This window comes from Astyanax mexicanus, chromosome 15 (genome assembly GCF_023375975.1).
Source record: "Astyanax mexicanus isolate ESR-SI-001 chromosome 15, AstMex3_surface, whole genome shotgun sequence".
Lineage (NCBI taxonomy): Eukaryota > Metazoa > Chordata > Actinopteri > Characiformes > Acestrorhamphidae > Astyanax > Astyanax mexicanus.
Window position 1 is genome coordinate 28,010,698 of NC_064422.1, and position 14,536 is coordinate 28,025,233.

Below are 14,536 nucleotides of genomic sequence, written 5' to 3' on the forward strand. Positions count from 1 at the left end.
GAGCACAACGGCCCAACGCGTTAGATAAGTTGAAGAACCTCAAGAGAATACGCAGCAGGATTAGCCAGCAGACTTCCTCTGAGGGAGGGATCTGTAACTACTGTCTGTGGCAAGTGAGCAGATGATGGAGATGTACATACTTTTAAATAATGAGCAGCTAAGCATAAACTAACTTGTTCACGTTTTGCCATTTAGCACAAAATTGCTAAAATTGTGCCATCTACCCACCAATTGTTAGCAAGGCCAACTGTCGCCAATGACGAGCTGCATGAACATGCCTTTATACACTGAACCACTCAGAGCCCCCAGCTTGCTCTTTAAGATAAAGGAGTTAATAATTTAAAAAATATGAATCCTTAAAAATATTTTTTTTTCAGTGTAAACAATCCATTACTTTCTCCTGCTGCACTTACATATATGCGACTATTGTTATCACTAACAATCCTGCCAAAGGCTTTCTGTGGCTTCATACATCGCCGCTCTGAATATTATTGTTCTGTTCCACAGGCCAGTGAGTCATGATTGCGTCACTGCCTTCTGTACACAATGGCACCTAATCTGCTGCCCAAATTAGCCCCCAGTGCTGCATGATAATGGTCTGATGAACTGTATGAGAGACTGAACATCAGAATCCATTAGCTAAATGGCACAGGGGCTGATTGAGATGTTGTCTTCTGCTTTTTGTGCAGTCACTGGTTATTACAAATGAAGCGAAGCGTTCCTCCACTGTGGGCGAGGTGGTTAACTTGATGTCTGTGGATGCTCAGCGCTTCATGGATCTCACTACATTCCTCAACATGCTGTGGTCTGCACCTCTGCAGATCATACTGGCCCTCTTCTTCCTCTGGCAGGTCAGTATTTCAGTGCTGTATCACATGTAGTTAAGTATACAAAAAGTGTTTATTAACTCTTTGGAGTTGACCAATGTGTTGATGTGTTAATATGATAATATGGCCATATAGGGTGATATGGCCTGTCAATTAATTTTTTTGAATATATTATTACTGTTTTACATAGTGTAAGATGTAACATAATTGATGTAACTTTATTTCTATAGTAGAAAATTATAGCTAACACCCTATACATACAGGATTAGTTTCTCATAGGGATGTCTGTGAAAAATATTTCACACTTATATTCAGTGATAAAACTCTCGCATCCGGACTACAATTTAAAAAACAGGAGGACCAGTGAGTTTTTAGTTTTCTCTGTCACATTAAGTGACGATACTTGAGATTTGAGTCCGGACAGAACTAAAATTACCGGACGACCACAGAGTTCAGAGAAAAACAGTAGGTAATTTAGCCTGTAATTTTCTCAGAGGACGTCTGAGAAAAACACATACATGGTCGTTCCGGATGAGAATAAAATCACAGAGGACCCCCCCATAAAAGAGAAAATTACCCCAGGACCCCCTGAGAAACAAATCCTGTCCGGATAGGGCTATAGAATGGCAAAATTCACTATAAACAAAATCATCAGTAAACGTTTGTCTATTAGTAACTTACTAAGACTTTGTGTAGATTTGTATAGATTTGTAATAATGTAACAAAATAATCGGCCACAACACTAGTGCAGAATATTTAGTGCATACATATAAACTGCAATTATATAACAAATACAAAACATACTGTACAATTAAAGTAAGTAAAAAAACTATATAATAAAAAATAAATCTATCATTATTAACAAATAATAATAATAATAATAATAATAATCTGTGCATTGTCTTATTGTGCTTGCTAGTATAGGTAAAGCTCCTACTCTCTCTCTCTCTCTCTCTTTAATTTTCTCTCTCTCTCTTTCTTGCTGTCTCTCTCTTTCTTCCTCTCTCTCTCTCTCTCTCTCTCTCTCTCTCTCTCTCTTTCTCTCTGGTGTTCTCCATTCTGGTGTGGTGGTATTTAAAAAGTTGTAATACAAGTAAAACTGCATGCCTAAGTCAGATAAAACTAATGAGGGAAAGTGGTTAAAGACTAAACAGCAAATAGTAAAGAAAACAAGAAAATGAAGGGGAAAAAATTTGTATTAATAACGTCTCTTAGGTCCAGAGCAGCTACTACCTGATGCCACTAGTATACCAACATGTGATCATACTGCACAATTCAGAAACTCATATTCTATCTCTCTCCATATCTATCATCTGCCACTTATCTGTAATTGGTGGTGGTCCAGTAGACCCTCACAAATTCTAAAGGTTACTTTATTGTGTAAGTGTGAATTGATTTTAAGTGCAACCTTCCAGTTAAACTTTTTCTTCGTCGAGCCAAAGAATCGGGCACAAACATGCAATAGAAAACTCAGTTCATCATAACTCTAAAAAACCATAAATTGCATTTGAGAGGAAGATGGGTGATCACAAACCATCAAACCAAGCTGACCTGCTTGTATTTTGGCCCAGGATATAGTTATCCAAAAGCAGTGTGTAAGACTTTATGAATATGTTTTCTTTGCATTATTTGACGTCTGAAAGCTCTGCATCTTTTTTGTTATTTCAGCCATTTCTCGAATAAATGCTTGCAATTTGTGAGAAATGTTTTTTTGTAGTTTGTAGAATAAAACATCAATGTTCATTTTTACTCAAACATATACCCATAAATAGCAAAATCAGAGAAACTGATTCAGAAACTGAAGTTGTCTCTTTTTTTCCCAGAGCTGTATTTTAATAGATGTATTTTTATATATATTGAATTGTATGTATTTTAAGTTCAAGAATGCTAGATGGGAATTTATAAAGTGTCAGTCTGATGCAGCTTCAACTGCAGCCTCTGTTTTATCCAAAATATCACATCTTGAGGCAGAAACAGAAAAGTAATTACCTACAACAGAATGACTGCTGTTGTCTCTCAGGAAGACTAGATTACCTTTAGGATTGCTGTAGAAGCACACGGGTAGGCAGCATCATTATTGTCTGTTTTTCAGACTGCATTGTATCATTTCTTTCTACTTCTATTTTCTCTTGTAGACTCTGGGACCCTCAGTCCTGGCTGGAGTGGCTGTTATGGTCCTGCTGATTCCCTTCAATGCTGTCATCGCCATGAAAACCAGAGCTTACCAGGTCTTTCATCTGTCTGTCTGTCTGTCTGTCTGTCTGTCTGTCTGTTTGTGTAATAACAAAGAGAATAGAAGGTGTTTGATTAGAGGAAACAATGTCACCTCATAATTCCTTTTATTTATATGTTCTGGGGTAAAGCTTTAGCTCACTGCCTTTTCTGTCTTATAATAACAGAATATCTAAATCAGAGTCTATAGAGTGTGTAGCCAACAATTTACACACACAGATGAATTATTACAGATGGTGTGTTTTGCAGTTGTACAGCAAATTCAAGCTCTGCTTACTACCACTGCTCTGCTAATACAGAGGGTTTAACAGCTCAGCACACACCTGCTCCAGGCCTTTATCTAATTTTCTTCATTGTTCTGTGGTCTGCAGGTGGAGCAGATGCAGTATAAAGACGCCCGCATCAAGCTGATGAATGAAATACTGAATGGAATAAAGGTACTGAAGCTCTATGCCTGGGAGGTCTCCTTTAAGGAGAAAGTTCTTCAGATTCGGCAGAAAGAGCTCAATGTGCTGCGCAAAACTGCCTACCTCAGCGCACTCTCCACCATGGCCTGGACCAGCGCCCCTTTTCTGGTAAAATTCTTTGCATTCCTTAACATCAGACTGAGCTTTGTCAGACTGAACTGCAGATCATTTTTAATGAAACTCACTTTCTGCACTTTTTGCTTTTCTGTAAACTCTATCTCTGCCTAATAGTGCATCAATAAGTTTATATTAGTAATCTGTTCATCATGTCAGCCAATAAATTCACAGAATAAAACGTAAAACCCAAACTCGTTTTTTAACATATCAAGCAGCATTATAAACGTGCATCAGCATAAAGATTAAGATTATTTAAATCCTTCAGTTTCAGCGTCACTCCCAAAGCGTTTTCTCTCCATCTTGCGGATGCTGTATTAAACACTTCTTGCTTATTTTTAGTACCATGGTCTGTTTTCATGCATAAGCAGACTGAGAAATCTCCAGAATCTGAGAATCTTGAGTCATGCGGACTCTCCATCAGCAGACTTTCTGCTTTCCTTCCTTCACTACTCCTATTGTGATCCTGGCTGGCACAGGTATCTGTTGGCTGATGGATCAGAGCTTTGAATCTGGTGCTTTCCTCCAAAGCCAACAGCTATTTTGGTTCGCTGCATTGCATTCGTTAATGTTGATTTATTGTAGTCCTGTCAACATTAAGGTATTAATGCTTATTTATTCAAACAAATTATTTTACCAAGTTTGGTAAACTATTTTAACATGTGATTAACCATGATATATTACTAAACAATGTTGTAATTAATCTGATTGGATTTCTTTGTATTCTTCTTATTTTTATTTTAGATATAATTTCATAAAAAAAAAATGTTCCCTATTTTTCCCTGAATTACCCAACCCACTCATTAGGACTCCCCCTATCAGTAGTGATGCCCTAACACCAGGAGGGTGAAGACTAGCACATGCCTCCTCCGATACATGTGAAGTTAACCACCGCCTCTTTTTTTCGAGCTGCTGCTGATGCAGCATTGCACAGTAGCATCCCAGGGCACTCGGAGGAAAACGCAGCAACTCGCTTCTGATAAATCAGCTCACAGATGCCTTGTGGTGATCGACATGACCCTTTGGAGTGATGTGAGGAGAGAGCGCCATTTACCCACCCAGAGAGAGTAATTTTAATTGTGCTCTCTTGGGGATCTTGGTAGCTGATGGCAAGCTACATGAACAGGATTTGAACCAGCAATCTCCTAATCATAGTGTCAGCGCTTAGCCTGCTGGACCACTCAGAATCCCCTGATAGAATTTTCTAATTGATTGACACTACTAGTTTATTGCTAAGTAACAAAAAAATGTGGATTTTTAGCAATCCAGCAAATCCTGCACAGACGAGCAGGCATGACACATCCTTATGTAAAAGACAATGTGTGGGTGACCCTCGTTTTGTGTTGACATGATTCTCAGTAGACCCAGCATGCTTTGTGCTCATCGGCGTGTGCTAATGGAATGATATATCAGTGTCAGAGGTGCTAAAAGTCACCTAATGGATATTCCTCTTGAAATATTCCCTCAGGTTGCCTTGACAACGTTTGCTGTTTACGTGAGCGTGGACAAAAACAACGTTTTAGACGCAGATAAGGCTTTCGTCTCCCTGTCGCTTTTCAACATCTTGAGATTTCCCCTCAACATGCTTCCGCAGGTCATCAGCAGCCTTGTGCAAGTGAGTGATCTCTTCCCTTTCCTGCACGCAGATTTCTACACAACACACTGTTTTTCTTACATAGCAGAAGTAATTTCAGTTCAGAGGCAGGGTTATCATTACTCTTCAAAATTTAAACAGCACATTTCTTCAGTCTAAACATGGCTTTGATGGTTCAGTGTTTTAAAAGTGAGTGTTTACTGCTGACTTCAGCTGGACAGTGTCCAGAATACTTGCTACTCTGAAAGAGATTTTTCAATGCCACTTCTCCCCCCTAACGTCACATGCTTTTCTTTTCCTTTCCACTTCTCGTGCTGGTATGCAGGCCAGTGTATCTCTCAAGCGAATCCAGGCATTCCTGAGTCATGATGAGCTGGACCCAGACAATGTGGACAAAAAACCTGCACCCTCTGGTAAGACAGCAAAGCAGGAAAGCTGTTTGTTAGGTCTGTATTTCTGTAGATCCTCAAGAACTACCCAGACCTGTCTTGATCAGCCCTTCCGTTCTGAGCAGATCTGCAGCCTCATGGTTACTGCTCTAGTTTTTCTGGCCATGTAAAAGTTCTATAATGACTTAGCAGTTTGTCAGCTGCCAAGTTTTGTGTATGTGTTAATGATGAGTCACTGACATGATACTTACTTACACTTCCAGATCACGCTGTGACTGTTGTGAATGGGAAATTCTCATGGGCTAAAAAAGACCCACCTGCTCTTCAACAGTAAGCATCATCACAACTGCAAAAAATAATAATAATCTGTTAAATACTGTCAGATTGCTTTAACTATGGGCTGAACTGTAACAGAAAAGTTACAGTTAAAGTCTGATAAATTTATGCAAATAATAAATCAATACATGTCTATAATGTTTGAGCCAAAGTAGCTAACCCAGAATAAAACATTAATTAATTAATGTAATTAAAGTAACACCCAATGTGCATCAAAACATTACATCAAATTATTTTAATTGCAAGATTCTTTCTTTTAGTAGAACAGCGACAATTAGAGGCCACATATAAATATTCTTGAAATGAGCACTATGACAGTCTGTTTTCATGCCTTGTGCCATTCAAATTGCATCTAAGAAATGAGAAGTTTAGGTATATATCTACCCCGATGGGCGTGGTGGTCTGGAAATGAGATGTATTCAGGTACATTTCTGGCATGTGTCTATCTTGGCCGTGGAAAACACAGTCAACAGTCACCCGTTCATACCCATCTTAGCTAAGCAGACACACGTGTGTGTTTTTACATCAACAATAAACAGAATAAAGAATAAAATAACATTGCTGTTCCCGTAAATGACCTGCTTGCGCACCTTCACAGCATGAATGTGCGGGTCAGTTTCCTCTTCTGAGATGCGCAAAGTGCTGCGCTGTTAAGATATCAACGTGCCAAAGTCAGAGCACATCTGACTCTTAAAGTGAATGGCAAGTAAAACACTCATTGGTTTATTTCAAATTACGCCCAAAACACAACATGGATTAATTAAGAGATTTAGTACATGCATTTTGTGCATGTCGAGTCCTCACGATACCAAAGACAAACCCTACATGCTCTAAATCCAGCTGCATTATGAACGGTTCACACCTCACCTATAGATCACTATAATAGGGCCCTTATTGTGTTTTCTAAGATTAAGATACTTTTTTCGTTGTGTTTCGTATTTTTTACATTTTTTTGTTATTTAGTTAAATCTGTGCAAAATAAAGGGAAAACAAGTATGCATGTAAACACTAACAGTACTTTAAGGATAAGCTCCTCTATTTTAGATATTAAATCTAGAAATTTAACTATGTAAACTGTTTGTTTCGAGGCTCATTTATATAGATTTTATTGTAAAATTTAAATTAAAATTAAAAACAAAACAGTGTAATAAAGTGTACTATATTAAATAGGAAGTTAGGGAACAATGCCGATCTAAGAAGAATTTCTTTAGTGTAAATCATTCTTAGCTTGCGCAACAAAAAACTTGGTACCACAGTTCCCCAAATGTTATCTTGCTGACTCAACCTAAAATGTATTGTTGCTCAGACTTTTTTTAGTTGTTAATTACTTTTTAGTTGTTGTTGTTTTTTTACAGTCTTTTTAAGACACTTTTAGTAATCTGGCCTCTAAGTTGGTTTATCTGTGTGTTTGCAGCATTAACGTAATGGTACCTCAGGGCTCGCTCCTGGCAGTGGTCGGTCATGTGGGCTGTGGGAAGTCATCTCTGGTGGCCGCTCTGCTGGGGGAGATGGAAAAGTTGGAAGGGCACATTTCCATAAGAGTCAGTGAACTTTCACCTTTTTGTTTTACTTTTACTCTATCCTCTGGAATTTTAATTGCTTTGTAGTGTAAATTTGCTGAACTTTTTGTATTTGAAAGGGCCTGAGGTGTCTGAGGTAGTGTGGTTCACTGTGGGATATTCTTTTTCTCTAATCTCAGGGTTCTGTGGCTTACGTGCCCCAGCAAGCGTGGATCCAGAATGCCACTCTGAGAGACAACATCCTGTTTGGCAGGCCATATGTGGAGCAGAAGTACCGCTGTGTGCTGGAGGCATGTGCACTCACGCCTGACCTGGAAGTGCTTCCTGGAGGTGACCTAACAGAGATTGGAGAGAAGGTACCAAAGCAGCGTTCGTTTTAGTTGTGTAAAGTGGCAAAATGGCATAATGCAAACGTTTAGACATTCATAAGCTATGTTTCTGTTACTGTGTTCAAATGCAAACATAAAACAAAATATTCTTATTAAAATTTTAAGCAAGACTAGAGCATTATTTTTGTTTAGTATATTTTAGAGTGATAAATTGCTGAGTTTGGACACCCCAGAAAATGTAGACTTTAATGTTACTTATATCTGCGTATTAATTATAGCTGTTGTTATAAAATGTTAGATGATGGAAACGTGTAAGCTTTAAGCTTTCTTTAAAGCTTCCTATCACTCAGAAAAATAAAATAATTGATGCCAACAAATTACTGGAAGAAGGGGGTTTAGGATGGACTTTTCTTTTGTTTTTAAGGTAATCAAGGAATGGGCAGTAAACATGGAGGTCAAGACAAAAAAACTTTTAAATCAAATTAAAACCCCATATTTTACTCCAAAACACCCATAGCAAATTCAGTACTGTTCTGAAAATATTATTTTTATGTACGAGTCATTTATCGAAAAACCTTCTAAGGAACATCTAAACAAGACCTGTGGACGTTTAAATAGAGATTTTTGGCCACAGTGGTGGAGTGAAGAATTATTCATTTAAATGCCAGCAAATCATAGAAGCAGACATTACACCCTCTGTGTCACAGTGCTGAGATGAACCAGATGCTAACAGCTGTAAAAAAAAAAAATGTTGAAATCACAAGTACAGGAGCCAGCCCAGGTCAGTACCATGAGCAGAACAAACCACATGGACTGGAGAAAAACAGGCAAAAAAAAGAACAAAAAAAGGGTTAAAATAAAAAAAACATAACAAAAATACTTTAGAATTGTCCATAAATATCCGACGAGGAGCGTTTGACCTATAGCCCGATCCGGGCGGGATTAGTTTCTCAGGGGGGCGTCTGTGAAAAATATTTCACACTTCTACTCAGTGATAAAAATACTCAGTTTTTTGGCTTTCTCTGTCACATGACATCGTGTTCAGTAGCTCCTCCATTTCCACTCGCTTTTGTGTTTACATAAATCTCCGTGGAAATACGCACCCAAAGTGTAATTATGGTGTGTGTAGCAGTGGATAGATAGCTTTTTTTAACGCAAAGTGCTGAAACTTGTGTGTCCAGACGGGACTAAAATTACCAAATGACCACGGAGTTCAGTGAAAAACAGTAGGTAATTCAGCCTGTAATTTTCTCAGAGGACGTCTGAGAAAAACACGTACATGGTCGTTCCGAACAGGAATAAAATCAAAGAAGACCCCCCATAAAAAAGAAAATTAGCCCAGGACCCCCTGAGAAACTAATCCTGTCCGGATAGGGCTTATGTCAAAGTGATGTGTAGAATCCTGGGTAGTGTAGTTCACAAGGTTGACATGGACAGAGGGAGAGACGTGAAGTGTTGAGAAAAAAAAAAGATTTAAGATTATTTTTATTTTTTTTAGTTAGTTTTACAAATTATTAATTGCTCTCTTTTTACAGTGCATCAATCACATGTTTTGTTGAACGTTAAAACAAGTGGTTTTAAGCACACAGTCTGATTGTCCACCATATCATTCTTCTGGCCACCAGTTGCTACAATAAGCACTTTGATTTAAATTAGGTAAAATTCTGAACGTGAATAACAGTAATAATAAAAACAGTGGAGTGGAGTGTGTGTTATCAGACCACTGCAGCTGGTATTTGGAAAGCCCCCTCCTGTGTTCCACTGCTTCTGTATCATGTTTTTTTTTTTTTTTTTTTTTTTTTTGCTCTCCTGTTTTGGAAAACAGCTGCTAAATTTTTGTGTTTTTGCAGGGTATTAACCTGTCTGGTGGCCAGAGGCAGAGGGTGAGCCTAGCCAGAGCTCTGTACAGTGAGGCAGACGTCTACCTAATGGATGACCCTCTGTCTGCGGTGGACGCTCATGTGGCCAAGCACATCTTTGACCATGTAATCGGGCCAGAGGGAGCCCTCCGTGGAAAGGTAGTAAATGAATGTGTTTGTTTTATTCAGTTTCAAAAGTATTGGGACACCTGTTAATTTATTTTCTTCTGAAATTACGGATATTAAAAGATAGTAAGGTCATGATTTTTGATAATCCCAACCCCATCCCACCTCATTCTACACTACACAACAGCTCAATGATGGGGGGAGTTATATCTTTCTATAAACACCTGCCAGTAGGCATTGTGAGTCCTTACTCTTTTGACAGTACATTTCTCCACATATACAGCTCTGAAAAAAATGAGACCACTTCAGTTTCTGAGTCAGTTTCTCTGATTTTGCTATTTATAGGTTTATGTTTGAGTAAAACAAACAATATTGTTTTATTCTATAAACTACAGACATTTCTCCCAAATTCCAAATATTTTTTTTGTTTCATTTAGAGCATTTATTTGCAGAAAAAGAGAAATGGCTGAAATAAATAAAAAGATGCAGATCTTTCAGACCTTAAAAATGCAAAGTAAACAAGTTCATATTCATAAAGTTTTAAGAGTTCAGAAATCAATATTTGGTGGAATAACCCTGTTTTTTTATCTCAGTTTTCATGCATCCTGACATGTTGTCCTCCACCAGTCTTACACACTGCTTTTGGATAATCAAAATGTAGGCAGTTCAGCTTGATTTGATGGTTGTAATCGTCCATCTTCCTCTTGATTATATTCCAGAGGTTTTTATTTTGGTAAATTAAAAAAAAAAAAACATCATTTTTAAGTGGTCTCTTAGTTTTTTTTCCAGAGCTGTATATATTGTGTCAGCACTTATATTAGCTGAATGTATTATTTGAAAGGGTGTCCACAGATATATAGGCATAAGCTCTATGTTATAATATACTTGTTACAGTTTTAAAGGTTTTGAGCTGACAGTGGGGTTATAGTTTCTGCAAGGCTGTGAAGAACTGCATTTTATATTCATCAGGTTCCTTTTCATTTCCTATCCTATATTTAAATGAGCAATGCTCACACCCTCGAAACCCGGATCGTGGATCAGGTATCCACATGAGGATAGAGGACTTCAGTCAAATGATGCCTCTTATCTGGTGATATCAGAGCTCTCTCAGGAACAAGATGCTTATCCGGGCTATAATGCTTCATTAACCAGCATTAAATCATTTTGACAGAAGTTAGTTAATATTGCTATGACTATAAAATTAAAAATACATGCTCAATATGTGATCCATTCCTAACTGTTGATTTTTATGTGTTTGTGAGTAATTAACTAACTGTAAGGAATTGTACTGTGTTATTAATGCAAATTTGTAATTTGTTTTCTTTTTTATTGTTTCTTTCACTGGGACATCACCATTTGTTTTAATGTGAGAAACAGTATCACTCTCAGCTTTAAATAATGATCAATAATGACAAAAACACTACACAATTTTTAGGGCTCCGTGTGGCTGAGCAGATTAAGACACTTTTGGTCTGGTCCTGCTGACTAAGATTTTTTTCTTAACATACTTTATACATATTGTGTATATTTATACATTTTTTAAGCACATACATGAACATGTATGGCACCCAACCAAGAAAAATGCAAAGAATTATAATTAATGCTAGAGTTTACTCAGAGAAGCCTGACCCTCGATCCTTCCACCTAAAAATTACTACCCAGAATCTGTTTTCAGTAAAAATCAGCAAAAATGACAGACGCCTCTGTGCCTGCCTGAAAGGGTTAATTGACTTCGTTTGGAAAAAGAGCTAAAATAATTTAAATAAAAATTATCTAAATAAATGTACTGTTTTTGCATTCCTGTTCTGATAATTTTAAGTATCCACATATTGGAAGAATTATGCTCATCCCTAATTAAAAAAAAAATGTATAATGTTGCTGTAATGTCCTGTAATTGATGTATGATGTTTTTTGTTTTTGTTTGGTTTTGCAGACAAGGATCTTGGTGACTCACGGCATCAGCTTCCTGCCCCAGGTGGATAACATTTTGGTGCTGGTGGAGGGCATGGTGTCGGAGATGGGCTCCTATCAGGACTTGCTGAAGCAGAACGGGGCTTTTGCTGAGTTTCTGAGGAATTACTCTTTGGAGGACATCATAGAGGAGGACGAAGTGACAGGTACACAAGAGAAAGCACTTTGAAGCTAAATTAAAAGATAAAAAGAGGTCATGGCCATGAAAATAGTTCTTTCTGAATGCCTAGAGGGGCATGTTTAGACAGCAGTACTCACACTGTTTCTCCATTTTTGTCCCCTTCTCTCTCTGTGTGTTTTTTTTTGTCATTTGGACACTTGCGGGTCCATCAGAGGTGCTGATTGATGAGGAGGAGTCGTTCCCTGATGATGCTCTCAGTAATCACACAGATATGGTGGACAATGAGCCGGCAGTCAACGAGGCCCGGAGGCAGTTCATGAGGTAGAGGGTGTATACTGTGTATGTCTTTTATAAGTGTTTTTATAGCTGCATCACCTTTCAGCCGTTCAGTCTTTCAGCCTTCTCGTTTGCTCGAATTCAGTTTTCACAAAAGCTCACAGCTTGTGGCTCTGCAGGAATGACTTCACGGTGTTCCTGGCCAGCTGTTCCTGGTACAATCTGCTGCATTGCTGTAGAGTAATCTACAGTCTTTTAGTGGTGTTTTTGAGGAGATGCTTATTCTAAAAGACAGATGTTTCTGCTGCTGAAAGCAATCTTAAACCACCACATAAAAATTGTTGGAATGTCCGGTCACAGTCCATGTGGTAGCATGTGTGCCACTGAGCTTTTTTATGCATATTCTTTTGCAGGCAGATCAGCATCATGTCCAACGATTTGGAAAACCCAAAGACAAAGTCCATCCGCAAGCGCCGCTGCAGCGAGAGGAGGCCCGGGGAGCCGCCGCAGGAGAAGAAGGAGCCCAAAGTGGAGAAGCTCATCCAGGCTGAGACTGCGGAGACGGGCCGGGTGAGTAGCTCACTGCTGCCCTCATCTGGATAGAGGTGGGCTTTTCACTGCAGATATGAGGTTGTGTCTAAGCAGAGACTTTACATGAAGCTTCATTTCTGGTATACGTTCAGATGATTCATTTGAATTTATTATTCCAAATTCAAGCTTGAGGGTTTGTACCACATGGAATGAGGGCACTTTAGGTGTTGGAGTCTCAGGGGGTTTCATGCTTTCATGGACTGCAGTTATTTGTTTGCTGATTTTTTTTTGTATTTCATTTTTTTAAATATTACAAGTTTAACAAAACCATATAGCAAGCTAGCAAGAACTCAAGATCATGGTCAGAACACGTCAATGGAAATATTTGAAGGTTAGAAGGATGTCACTGATCATGCCTAATATAGGAGAAATGTGCCCATGTTAAGGGTGTGCCATATTGTGCTGTACATAATAATATAATTACCTATACACAGCTCTGGAAAAAAATTTAAGACCACTTAAAAATGATGAGTTTCTTTGATTTTACCAAATTGAAAACCTTTGGAATATAATCAAGAGGAAGATGGATGATCACAAGCCATCAAACCAAGCTGAACTGCTTGACTTTTTGCACTAGGAGTGGCATAAAGTTATCCAAAAGCAGCGTGTAAGACTGGTGGAGGAGAACATGCCAAGATGCATGAAAACTGTAATTAAAAACCAGGGTTATTCCAACAAATATTGATTTCTAAACTCTTAACACTAAAAAGAAGTGGGATCCTCAAGCCAGGCACAGTGAGATGTTCAGTGCAGTGCACAAACTGACTGCGTTGTGATTTAAGCACTTTCCAACGTCACTAAGCATGTGCTTTTGTAAGTTAATTTTTAGTAAATTAATTAATTTTAGTAAACCTATTTTAGCCACCTATAACAACATAGGTTAATAAGCATAAAAAAAATAAAAAGGCACAAAAAACATCCGACAACAAGCACTTGAATCCAGCACTTCAGTGCACAGCTGATTATAAATGTCATCAGTTAACTCAGATCCTCTCAGCAACCGTTTTCGTGCTCAGTTTCTAAATTAGCTAATTTTTTCTGGGTGCAGGATATGAGCAGCAGTCTTTCAGAAACTGTTCCTCTGTAAACGGCTGCCCTGCTTTCACGATGAGCTCACTGACCACATACCTGCCTCAACTGCTGCAGAACTTTCTCGTTTTGAGAATAGTTCTGCTGCAGGAATAGATTTCAGCAAAGCTAAATGACAAGTGTGTTTCTTTCATAGCTAGCATAATGAGCTACATTATGTTTGAGTAGTTTGAGACCCCTGTGTTACGAGGATTCAGGAAGCAAGAACCTTAGAGGTACAGTATGCCTGGCCTATAATGGGCAGATTCACTGAATTAAATAACCCAAGCCTGCATGTATTTATGCCTTCATGCTAGTATTCTGGGCTACATAGGAAAGCAGTTTTTGAGCATGATGATGTTTAGATGTTAAGCAAAGTACACAAAGCACTCAATATTAATTATATATATATTTTTTTTCCATATCACACAGCTCTATCAATGTGTCATTATGTACACCACAGGTGGTTGTTTTCATACTGTTCATATCAACTAAAATTCAAAAATATGCTGTGATATAGATTTTTGCCTTACTGTCCAGCACTATGTTCATATACACATAAAAATCCACATAAAATAAAAAAAAAAAAATGGACAGTACAATACTGCTATATAGCAGTCAGGGTTAAACACAACACAACATAAATCACTGTCTGAAAACAGTCTTTACATGTAAACTAATAATAAAAAAAGTGAATACTGCTTTTTTTTTTTTTT

General features: G+C 38.0%; 1 protein-coding gene across 3 annotated transcripts in view; it reads left to right on the forward strand.

Moving 5' to 3' along the window:
* The window catches only part of abcc3 (ATP-binding cassette, sub-family C (CFTR/MRP), member 3), a 69,986-nt gene that overhangs the window by 41,272 nt on the left and 14,178 nt on the right, over positions 1–14,536 (forward strand). For all 3 annotated transcript variants that reach the window (XM_007257239.4, XM_007257238.4, XM_007257237.4), the window contains exons 10-21: positions 690–851; positions 2,963–3,055; positions 3,431–3,634; positions 5,109–5,255; positions 5,560–5,647; positions 5,887–5,953; positions 7,374–7,500; positions 7,659–7,835; positions 9,659–9,826; positions 11,727–11,910; positions 12,098–12,206; positions 12,575–12,731. In XM_007257239.4, coding sequence (XP_007257301.3) covers positions 690–851; positions 2,963–3,055; positions 3,431–3,634; positions 5,109–5,255; positions 5,560–5,647; positions 5,887–5,953; positions 7,374–7,500; positions 7,659–7,835; positions 9,659–9,826; positions 11,727–11,910; positions 12,098–12,206; positions 12,575–12,731 — 1,683 coding nt within the window. The remainder of the gene's footprint in view (positions 1–689; positions 852–2,962; positions 3,056–3,430; positions 3,635–5,108; positions 5,256–5,559; positions 5,648–5,886; positions 5,954–7,373; positions 7,501–7,658; positions 7,836–9,658; positions 9,827–11,726; positions 11,911–12,097; positions 12,207–12,574; positions 12,732–14,536) is intronic.